This window comes from Ailuropoda melanoleuca, chromosome 1 (genome assembly GCF_002007445.2).
Source record: "Ailuropoda melanoleuca isolate Jingjing chromosome 1, ASM200744v2, whole genome shotgun sequence".
Classification (NCBI taxonomy): Eukaryota; Metazoa; Chordata; class Mammalia; order Carnivora; family Ursidae; genus Ailuropoda; species Ailuropoda melanoleuca.
The window spans coordinates 66,464,199-66,475,671 of NC_048218.1; the positions used below are offsets into that span (position 1 = coordinate 66,464,199).

The 11,473-nt window shown below is 47.0% G+C and overlaps 1 protein-coding gene across 13 annotated transcripts in view; it reads left to right on the top strand.

Annotated features, from left to right (window-relative positions):
* The window catches only part of KALRN (kalirin RhoGEF kinase), a 641,300-nt gene that overhangs the window by 603,092 nt on the left and 26,735 nt on the right, over window positions 1-11,473 (top strand). For all 13 annotated transcript variants that reach the window (XM_034659631.1, XM_034659642.1, XM_034659663.1 and 10 more), the window contains one exon: window positions 1,060-1,119. In XM_034659631.1, the coding sequence (XP_034515522.1) occupies window positions 1,060-1,119 (60 nt within the window). The remainder of the gene's footprint in view (window positions 1-1,059; window positions 1,120-11,473) is intronic.

Genomic DNA, 11,473 nt, shown 5'->3' on the forward strand with positions numbered 1-11,473 from the left:
GGCAATTTGGGTGGATGGGGAATTTTTTTTTTCCCAGTGTGGGGACCCGAGGGGAAGTAGTTTAGAAGGATTTTGCATGCAAGATCAATTTATTTTTCATTTTTTATTTCTCCTGGCAACTTCAATTCAAATAAGTAAGTATCTTTTTTTTCTTTTATACCTTTCTCTGTATACTGTGCACATGTTTTATAACAAAATTACCTGCAGCATTATTCTCGTAAAAATGCAAGGTGCTTGATTCATACTCAAAGTTCTCAAAGCTGCCCATTCGGTGTCCTAGGTTTGAAAATACATGCAGGTTAAGGAGATTAGGGGTACTTGCCAAACCTCCAAGCCTGTGAAGTCTGAGGTTTGGAATTTAAGGGCCACTATGGCCTGGGTAAAGTTTCATTTCTTTTCCCCAGAATTCAGTCGACATCATTTTCAGGCCTACACATGGGCAGGGAAGGGGAGGCACATTGGCAAAGCCCACATTACCGGTTTGTAATAATCCACCTCTTACTATGAACCCACTGATTCTAAGCTTCAGCAGACCCTTGTTGCCCCCCCCGCCCCCCTCTTGAAACAATGTGATCTGTTTTCTTTCCATGGGGCCCTCTGAAAAGATCTGACTCTGGACAATGGGAATTAGACAGCTGATGCCAAACATCGTTATAATGTGTGATTCTCCACCTGGTACTTTTTCCCCTTCCTGAGCAAAATAAAAATGTCCTTCTTGGGGAAAAGAAATCGTATTCCCTTCTTCACCCTCCTCGGGGAAGTCCAGCCTCACAGAAGACAAGAGTTTAAATTCTACAGCACTCATGCTTCATGTGGTTGCTTCTTCCACTGCTGTTTCCTGTAAGATGTGTGGTGGCACACGATCCCAGCCTCCCCCGCCCTGAAAAGAGCGTGCTGCCACCCTGGGTGATCAGCTCCCCCACATTAGAAGCACCTGGTTTTTTTCTCTGCCCAGTTTCCCATTGCTCATGCCTTTCTGAAGTTCTCCTCACTCTCCAGCAAAAGCTGCCTGTTCTAACTGTGTTCTCTTTCTTCCCCCTCCTCATGCTGCCCTTCAAGGAGACGAACAGTTCCGAGGAGTCAGAGTGTGACGATCTTGACCCTAATACTAGCATGGAGGTAGAAGCAGCTATTGTTGTCCTATTTGCTATAATGATTGTCTTTTTGAATGTGTTCTATAACAGTGACCTTGCTGAAGTGACCGATCAGTCAAGGGTAAATGTGAGAGCATCTCTGGGTGTCCCCTGCGAACTTCAAAACAAAACAAAACAAAAAACATTGATTCAGCTCAGTTTTTATAGAAAGCTGGACCTAGATATTTAAAAAAAAAACAAAAACAAAAAAACCAAAACTTCTTGTTCTCCTGAATACTTACTCAATATTTCCTTCTTTGGTGGGTATGGCTTTGTGTAGAAAATATCCAACTTCATTATTGAAAACTTAGAGCACTTTTTTTCTTTTTTCCCATGGAAAATGGCATTATGAAGAGTGGCCAATTCCCAGCTGAAAGACAGGAACCCTTTTAGTTTTAGTTTCTCCGGCTTTTGTTTCTCCTTCCTCTCTCTCTTCCCTCTTTTTCTTTCCCCTTTATCCTCTTCATCTGGCTCTTCTACTAAACCCCCTCCTCCCTCGAGGCTCCAGCAAACTCACGGACTAGGTGTGGTCTGGTGGGTGACCCGTTCCCTAGTCACTGTATGGCTGGCTGAGAGCAAATGAGTGACGGTAGCAACTCCAGGACCCCCCTCAGCTTGGCCCCAGGGCTCCTGAGCGGCGGCTGTCCCACTGAGAAGTATAAGAAGCCCTGGGAATGGCCTCCCTTCTGTAACCTTAGCGGCGGTCTCTCTAGAGATGGGGAGACTGAAACATCGTCAGGGGCCTTTCTTACACTGTAGGGCTCCAGGGCTATGGGAGTGGAACTAACACCCCCACCAAGAACATTGAATCAACTTCCAACCCCTTCTTGGCTAGAAACTATCTCGGGTTAGAGAACTAGGACTCCTACATGGCTTGCCTCATAAATTTACAAGCCCTAGACAATTAGAGAAAATGTGGGCCTGGCTTTCCCTCCATTTTGTCTTTCAGAGTAAATGGAAATGTTTTTCTCCAAATCTGTGTTCCCATCACCAGTAATGGATAAAAGTTTAGAGATTTTCTCTAAATACAAAATAAAGAGTATTTTTAAAAATGTTTTCCTTTTTAGAGACCTAAGCTTTTCACTTAACTGGATGGTCTTTTATTATTCTTATTGTAATTTGACCAAATCCCAAATAAATCCACCTCCATATTAAGTCAACCACCAGAAAACCCAAGAAAGCCCATTCTGCCCAAGAAGGAGTAAGTCAGCTGTGGAAGATGCCAGTTGCACTGAATCAGATCAGAGACAGTGGTTGTAAGTAGGCGTTCTGCCAGAATACCGTGGTCGCCTGTGGGTGTGGGTATTGCCACAGAGCTAAATCCAGCATGTGTGGGTCAATGCAGCGCTCCACTGTGGGAGGAAGTGGGTATGGCACTTGTAGCCTAAATGTATCCTAGAGAATGAGGAAGCCAGGGGAAAGTTCTGGCTCTGCTTTCCCTGTGTTTCATAGGATAGGCACCAGCTCCCGTGGAGCCCACACCTATCAATTTGTAGACCACTGGTGACCCCTGTATCTCCAGATCTAAGTTTTGCTGGCCTGTATCACAGATGTCACCTGCAAGTGGAGGAAGTCCAGGCAGAGAGAGGAACAAGCCAGATATTTGTGATCTAGAAGGCAGCTTGGGACCTTTTTCAGCTCAGGTGGAATGGGGAGAGAAAAGTGGCTTTCCCACGCTGCTGTTTAACGCAAGAAGTGGGCACAGAGCTGTGTGGGGCCAGGTGAGCAATGCAAACGGAGAAACTTAACTGATGTAATCGGATGCTCCATTCTGTGGTTAGATAAGCAAAAGCATATACACACACACACGCGTGCGGTAGCCCTGCTTTGTGAATTGAACACATTTCTAAGGTCCTTATTCATCCAAGGCTTGCAGCCCTTTGCATAGACTGAGTGCGATGGGTCCCAGGGAGGTGCTTTGGGACGCAGAAGCAGAAGCATTAGGATGTTCGAGCGGAATGGAGGAAAGCCATGAATTGTGTTGATGCATGTCTAGAAAGTTTTCAAACACAATACTTGAGGCAGACATTTCAGTTAACCGGCACTGTTGAGGGGGCGTGTGGTTAGAAACCAGCCAAATATTCTGTTCAGTCCAAGGTTTCTGAAGGAGGTGTGCATGGAGCCTCTTCCGTATATTCGATACGGATCCTTTTAGGTGCAGTGAGCTCTCGGGCAGCGTATGGCCATATTAAAGTTAACTCAGCACATAAGCAGGTGCTGAGGGAAAGCGGGCATCTTGGCACTGCTGGCTTAGAGTTTCCAGACACAGATAACAAATGAGACATAGAAAGTCAACCTGTTCAACATGAACATGAGTTGAGAATTTTCCCACAGGGTAGGTAAGTAGAACTTCACTGCGATATTCATTGCAGAGGAGGAAAATGGCCAGGGGTGCATAGTAAAGAGCGTTTCCTTAAAAACCCAGCTTGAGAAGCAGGTGGCCTCCTGAAGCCTCTAGCTGTTCATTGGTCATCTGGGGCATCATTACAGGCCCAGCCTGGCCCCCAGCCTCACTCTGATCTTCCGAACCTGAGCACCGTGGTGTGCATTGTCTGGTTGTGCACAGTGTGTCCCTGTGCCCTGGTGAGCTGTGCTGCCACCCCCGTGGCTTGTGCCACGGACCCCTGTGCCTGCGGCCTCAGCCACCACACCGGCCACCCACCCAGCACTCTGCTCCACGCTGTCTGGATGCTAAGTCTAGCCCTCTCGACTGTTGACCCTTGACCTGCTGCCTGCATGTTGATTTCCATCGCAGCTGCATTTAGGCTCTTTTTCCTGCCTTCACACATCTATCACTACCAAATTCGTTACTTTTCTTTACTTTTTCTCCATGGGCGGATTGAAGGGTCCCTTTAAGAAGCAGTTTCCTTGCGGTCTTTGCTTACAGACCAGCTGCTTGCTACCCTCAGGGTTGGCATATATCCTACCATACCATTTCATGGAGGGTACACACACCTCCTTGGAAGCTAATTAAGAGGAAAAATGAAGCACCCTGAGTCCTAGGAATCTGATTTCCAAAGCTTTCCAAGAACACCCAGCTACATAGAAGGAGACAGTTCTGCTCTAAGGTACCCACCCTTTGTCCTGCCCTACGGAGAAATGCTTGTGAAGAGTCTCAGGTACAGGCCCCACACCCCGCTCCCAGCACACAAGCCCCAGCACCAGCGGCTGCAAGATCGGCTCCCGGTCTACAGATCTCACGTGGTCTGGCAGCCCCCTCGCTCTGCTGATCCACGACCACACCTCAGAACTATTCTAGAAACGGCAAGGGTCTGTCCATAGTTCCCCTTACGTTATCTTTCGCTGATTACATGTTGGAGGCTGGTGGAGAAGAGGATATTATATATAAGAGAAATGTTTCTACATGGAAGAAGAATCCAATTAGGCTGAAAATCAAACTCTAGTCTGTACTGTTTTCCAGTACAGTTTAGACTGCTGACCGCATTTTCTTGATGAGGACTGCAGGTGTGATAGTGGGCTGAGCATCACGAGCCCACCGGCCAGCTTCTCAGGCCTACCCCTGCCCCAGTGTGTGCATGGACACCCAGGCTGGAGCCAGGGCTCAAGGGCTCAGGTTCACCATCCACCCTCTGAGCCAATGCCCACCTCTGAGAAGTCTGGATCCTCCCTGAGCTGTACCAGATTTCTCGTAGGACCCAGCTAGGCAGGTTCCCATACCCATGCCATCTCGGAAAGTTGTCTGAAAGTGTTGAGACTTGGGGTTTTGCCCCTGCCCTCCCGCCCCAGAACTGCCACATGCCTACATATGCTGGAGGAGGAAGGCCTCGACCAGCCTCTCAGACTTGGGCCTTTATCTTCAGGGATAAGTTTTCTCAGTCCAGCTTTTATGTCAAGCCCAGTTAAATAAATGCATTTTAACTTTAAAACAAAAGGCCAATGCCACTTTTAGCAGAGAACATCAATCCATCAAAGCAAGAGGTTGTCACGATTCCAAAAAGGCTCCATCTCTGCCCCAGTCATTTAACAAGGAGCCAGCCTCATCCACAACGCAGACAAAATGCAGACCTTACCCTCGGTCATTATGCCAGCTGCAAGACAGTTAGCTCAGGGGGTTCCTTTCTGCCTAAGAACAGGGGTGGGGTCTTGTGGGAGAGCGTCCTGAGAAATGAGGGAGAGAAAGCACTTGGAAAGGTAAAGCTACACCGGGAGGAAGTTTCCAGTCAGGCTAAGAATCCTAGACTTTCAGAGTTGACAGAAACTTAGAAACCTTCAGTTAACCCCATCCCCTTCATTTATTTACTTTCTATTGTGGAAAACATACATAACATAAAATTTACTATTTTACCCATTTTTAAGTGGCATTAAATACCTGCACAATTTGTGCAGCTGTCACCACTATTCATTTCCAAAACTTTCTCTTCATCCCAAATTGAAACTGTACCCACTGAACAATAACTCCCCATTCCTCTCCCCCCCACCCCAGCTCCTTCAAAGACTTTTAGAGGAAGAAACTGAAGCAGAGAAGTTGTACCTTTCAATTGGAAAATGAGAAGGTGCCCTGAGGGCAGATTGTGGCTTTCCCGGGCTATCACTCCCTCACCTCCATCATCCTGCTCTCCTCTTGGTGGGGGGGGAGTGCTGTTCCCTCATCTCCAGGTTGTTTTTGATCTAAAACACAGATCCTGGAAGACGAGAAGACCTGCCTTCCAATGCCAGTTTTTCTGTGTGGATTTGTTATTCAACTTCCAGCCCAACAAAGAGGAATATCATTTCTGCCCATCCCAGCTTTCCAGGGCTAAAGTATGACTTAAATAAAAATCACACAAAGATAGGGCACCTGGCTGACTCTGTCGGTAGACCATCCGACTCTCGATATTGGGGTCGTGAGTTCAAATCCCATGTTGGGGGTAGAGATTACTTTTTTAAAAATCACACAAAGCTGTACCCCATGGAAAGAACGCCGGAACGGGAGTCAGAAAACCTGAGCTGCAGTCTGGGTACTGTCAGCTGTGAGGCCTGGGGCCACTTAGCAGTGCGGAGCCTCAGGCGCACTGAGAGGTCGCACAGCTCGAGGGTGCAGGTGTTTACGGATGCAGTGTGGAACGCTTCGAGCCCCGCACAGGTGTCTGATAGCGGCAGACGAGAGACAAGTGCTCTCCTGAACTTCTAACTGGAAAACACTGAGACCCTTCAACAGAAGAAGTCGGAGATTCTATGCCTTGACCCTGAAATTTGCTTCGAAGGACGTGTGCCAGGAATGGCCTGGGTACATTCACTCCTGAGATCGGCCTGGAATGTCCACTCCCAACCCTGGAAGGGTTTGCGTGGCCAGAGCTGACCCTTCTTTCCTTCCCTATACCCACAGTTCCCCAGCCCCAGCTTCTTCATCTTGAAAGAGCTAGCCTGCTGCTCCCACCTCAGCTGCTTTGGCTCCCCGTCCCAGATTCAGAGCTTCAAAATAACGTGGCCAGACAGATTGAAGGAAACCTTTACACCCCTAGTCAGGTGACTGACCTCCTGGCATCGTCAGTGTGTTTCCACTGATGCCTGTTAATGCATTATATAAAAAGAAATTTTTTATGAAAAGAACTCTTTGGAGAAAAGAAAGTGAAGCATCACATTCCTGTCTTTTTATTTTTACAAAATATTTTCTTTGTAATATATCTGATGGATTTGGCCTGGAGACTCACTCTTGTTGCTTGGCTTTGTTCTGACTTAACAGATTGATTTATATTCTGCTACTAAGGGAAGGGCACTTAGCTTGCCAAAGCTGGCATAGCTCTCTCCTGGGAGAATCACAAGGAAATCTTCCACTGCATATTCACATCTGTTATGTTTTCTGTTCCTTCCAACAACTCTGCAAAAATGGGGTTTTCTTACCCTCCTAGAGGAAACAGGGTCAGAGAGGTCATGGTCACACAACCAAAAAAAAGAGCAGGTCTGGGGCATCTGGCCGGCTCAGTCAGTGGAGCATGCAACTCTCTATCTCAGGGCCATGAGTTCAAGCCCCACGTTGGATGTAGAGATTACTTTAAAAAAAAAATTTAAAAAAAAGAGTGAGAGAGAGAGAGAGTTGGTCTTGATTGTGATGCATTGAGAGGCCAAACCTAGCACGTGATGTGAAAGAGGTCTGCTCAGTGAGGCTCAGGTACTTTCTTAAGAAGGTTCAGGCCCTCCCTTGTTGCACATCTGCTTGTTGGAGGAGAATTTCTTCCTCAACAACTTTTTAAATCCCTTGACAGTGGGGGTGATGACTTGGCCTCACCCACACCCTTCCCCAGTGACTCAGGAGTCCAGCCAAAGAAGCCAAGAAAGGAGATCCGATCACATGGGAGAAATGTCTGAATCGATTTCTCAGGCCAGTACAGTCACTCAGCACCCCCAGTCGTGTGTCCTGTGGCACTCTCACCCTAGTCTGGAGGCCTCACCCGTCTCATTTATGTTGTCCATTAATGAGATTAGGAGGTGCCATTGACCCAGGAGAAGTTGCTCTAAGAGCAGCTATTAGAGAAGCAAAAGCCACCACCTCCCTCCCCACCCCTGTGCTGTCAAGGTTTACCTACAGGCTCACTCAATGTGGTATCCTAGTCAATTCAATTTATCAAAAGTGAATAACTCAAAAAGCATTTCAGCGAGTACAATGGAGAGCCAACAAATTACATAAGATCAGGTCCCATGCTTAAGAAGCATCGCAGTCACGTAGGGAGAGGCAGGTTTGATTAAATGTAGATATTACACAGCAAACTTTACAATGTGCTCTATTAAAAGGCAAGGGGCCATGCATTTATTCATTCTGTGGATATTTACACACCCACTCAGGCACTGGGTGAATAATAACAGCAGCTAGTACTTATCCATCTTCCCTATGTACCTGGCTCTGCTGAGTCCTTTCCTCCTAACAAGGTCAATACATAGGTACTCTTATCATTACTTCTGTTTTACAGACGAGAAAACTGGAGCACAGAGAGAGAGGTTAAGTAACTTCCCCAAGGTTGTGTATTCACAGCCTGTGTACCCTAGGAAGCACGATCATTGGCTTCATGTGATGGCAGTGTATGGGTTGGGTGGACTACTAGGATGTAAACAGTCTTGCAGAAGGGTAAAGTGGGAAGAGAGAGCATGAGCAAAGGGCCTGAGGTATAAAAGTACATGGCACATTTCGAAAAGAGTATGGTCTGGGTAGCTGGGGTTTAGGTATGTGAGAAGAGCTGTTGGAGACAAAGCCTAACAGATGACTTGGGACCAAATGATGAGGGCCTCGAGAAACTTACTAGGAAGCCTGGACTTGACCCAACGGATGACGAGAGCAAAAGTAGGTTTTTTAAGCAGAGTCCATGTGTTTCAATAGGGAGAAAGAATTTTTTCTAAGATTTTATTTATTTGACAGAGGGAGAGAGCACAAGTAGACAGAGAGGCAGGCAGAGAGAGAGGAGAAGCAGGCTCCCCGCCGAGCAGAGAGCCCAACGCAGGGCTCGATCCCAGGACCCTGGAATCATGACCTGAGCCGAAGGCAGAGGCTTAAGTGACTGAGCCACCCAGGTACCCCGGGAGAAAGAGAATCTTAAGCAGGCTCCATGCCCAGCGGGGAGCCCGATGCAGGGCTCTATCTCACAACCCCGAGATCATGACCTGAGCCTAAATCAAGATTTGGAGGCTTAACCGACTGAGCCATCCAGGCGCCCCTCATTCTGCACCTTAGAAAGGTAGTTGACCTGAGTAAGCAATGGTGGCTCAGGCAGGTCTGTTGGAGGGCTGTCGCAATAGACCTAGTGGTAGGTGAACGAGAGTAAAAGGTAAAAGAAGTTTTGGGGGTAGGAATATGAGGAGGGTCAAATCATTAAGGGAGGAGCCCCCAAAGTATTCATCCATAAAGCCTTTATCCAAGGTCAAGATCGTGACTTCCAGGTTGAACATGTGAAGGAAGTTGTAGCAGCACCTCCCACCCCAGTCCCTTCGGAACAGACCTGCAGGCTGCTGAGCGACAGGGGACCCGCACATGCCCAGTAGTAAACCACCTGCTTCGGTGATTGTGTGGGATGGCTGGTGGATTTTTTTTTCATTATTATGTTAAAAGTCATATTTTTATCCTTTTTATTTTCAAGGACACGCCAAATGGTCTCTAACCAAAATACTGAGGAGGGGTGGGAAGAGGAGTCGGACTAGAAATCCCCATAAAACAGCTCATGTTTGACACATGAACATTCAGAGACCTGTACCCAACAGCCAGCGCTTACACATTCTTCTCAAGAACACACACAACTTTTCTCAAAAACAGACCATGTGCCAATAACGCAAGTCTCGTCAAAAATCAAGGAATGAGTATCCCATAGATCAACGCCTCCAACCACCATGCAATTGAGTTAGAAACCAGTAATAAAATAATTTTTAAAACTTACACATTTGGAAATTTTAAAACATTTCTATCACAACCAGGCCAAAGGGGGAAAAAAGGCAAAGTTGAAGAAGAAAAGACTTAGAACCAGACAGTCATGGAAATGTTCGGGAAGTAAGGAGCTACGTCAAAGACAGTCGCGTTGCTGTTTGGGATTGCGTCGCATTGACGTACTTTGTCTTGCGGCTAGCTTTATGTCCATTTAGAGATAAGCGGAGGTGGGGGTATTTTCTAAACATTTAGAAAACTGTGTCTTGTTTGGCCAGATTAAAAACAGAAGGGTTCAACCTCCAAACCAGAAATTATATCTAAATTTTTATAAATTGTTTTTGGCCATTTTGATTCCTTCCGCATTCTAGATGCGTAGTTTTGAACTGCGTTTTGGGACCTGTGGTGAGGGATTTGGAAAAAATGGGGTGGGGTGTTTTCCTTCTGGAGTCAGCTGACACCTGGTTTTCTAGACAAGGATTTTGTCCTCACTCTCAGGACATGGGGCCAGAATCTTGGACATTGGTAAGAAAGAGACTCAAGATTTCTTCAAAACTCAGCTGGTTGATTTTACCTATAATTCTTTCCCGTTACCTCGCTGCCCTCCCGTTTTGAAGAAAACAGTTGGAATTCTCTCCAGAAGGAAGAAACTAAGTTGCTGGTGGACCACATTGTGGCGGCTCCTTTCTCCCTCCAGGAGGAAGCGTGACCACCTGCCGCCCTCTGCNTCGCAGTCACGTAGGGAGAGGCAGGTTTGATTAAATGTAGATATTACACAGCAAACTTTACAATGTGCTCTATTAAAAGGCAAGGGGCCATGCATTTATTCATTCTGTGGGTATTTACACACCCACTCAGGCACTGGGTGAATAATAACAGCAGCTAGTACTTATCCATCTTCCCTATGTACCTGGCTCTGCTGAGTCCTTTCCTCCTAACAAGGTCAATACATAGGTACTCTTATCATTACTTCTGTTTTACAGACGAGAAAACTGGAGCACAGAGAGAGAGGTTAAGTAACTTCCCCAAGGTTGTGTATTCACAGCCTGTGTACCCTAGGAAGCACGATCATTGGCTTCATGTGATGGCAGTGTATGGGTTGGGTGGACTACTAGGATGTAAACAGTCTTGCAGAAGGGTAAAGTGGGAAGAGAGAGCATGAGCAAAGGGCCTGAGGTATAAAAGTACATGGCACATTTCGAAAAGAGTATGGTCTGGGTAGCTGGGGTTTAGGTATGTGAGAAGAGCTGTTGGAGACAAAGCCTAACAGATGACTTGGGACCAAATGATGAGGGCCTCGAGAAACTTACTAGGAAGCCTGGACTTGACCCAAGGGATGACGAGAGCAAAAGTAGGTTTTTTAAGCAGAGTCCATGTGTTTCAATAGGGAGAAAGAATTTTTTCTAAGATTTTATTTATTTGACAGAGGGAGAGAGCACAAGTAGACAGAGAGGCAGGCAGAGAGAGAGGAGAAGCAGGCTCCCCGCCGAGCAGAGAGCCCAACGCAGGGCTCGATCCCAGGACCCTGGAATCATGACCTGAGCCGAAGGCAGAGGCTTAAGTGACTGAGCCACCCAGGTACCCCGGGAGAAAGAGAATCTTAAGCAGGCTCCATGCCCAGCGGGGAGCCCGATGCAGGGCTCTATCTCACAACCCCGAGATCATGACCTGAGCCTAAATCAAGATTTGGAGGCTTAACCGACTGAGCCATCCAGGCGCCCCTCATTCTGCACCTTAGAAAGGTAGTTGACCTGAGTAAGCAATGGTGGCTCAGGCAGGTCTGTTGGAGGGCTGTCGCAATAGACCTAGTGGTAGGTGAACGAGAGTAAAAGGTAAAAGAAGTTTTGGGGGTAGGAATATGAGGAGGGTCAAATCATTAAGGGAGGAGCCCCCAAAGTATTCATCCATAAAGCCTTTATCCAAGGTCAAGATCGTGACTTCCAGGTTGAACATGTGAAGGAAGTTGTAGCAGCACCTCCCACCCCAGTCCCTTCGGAAC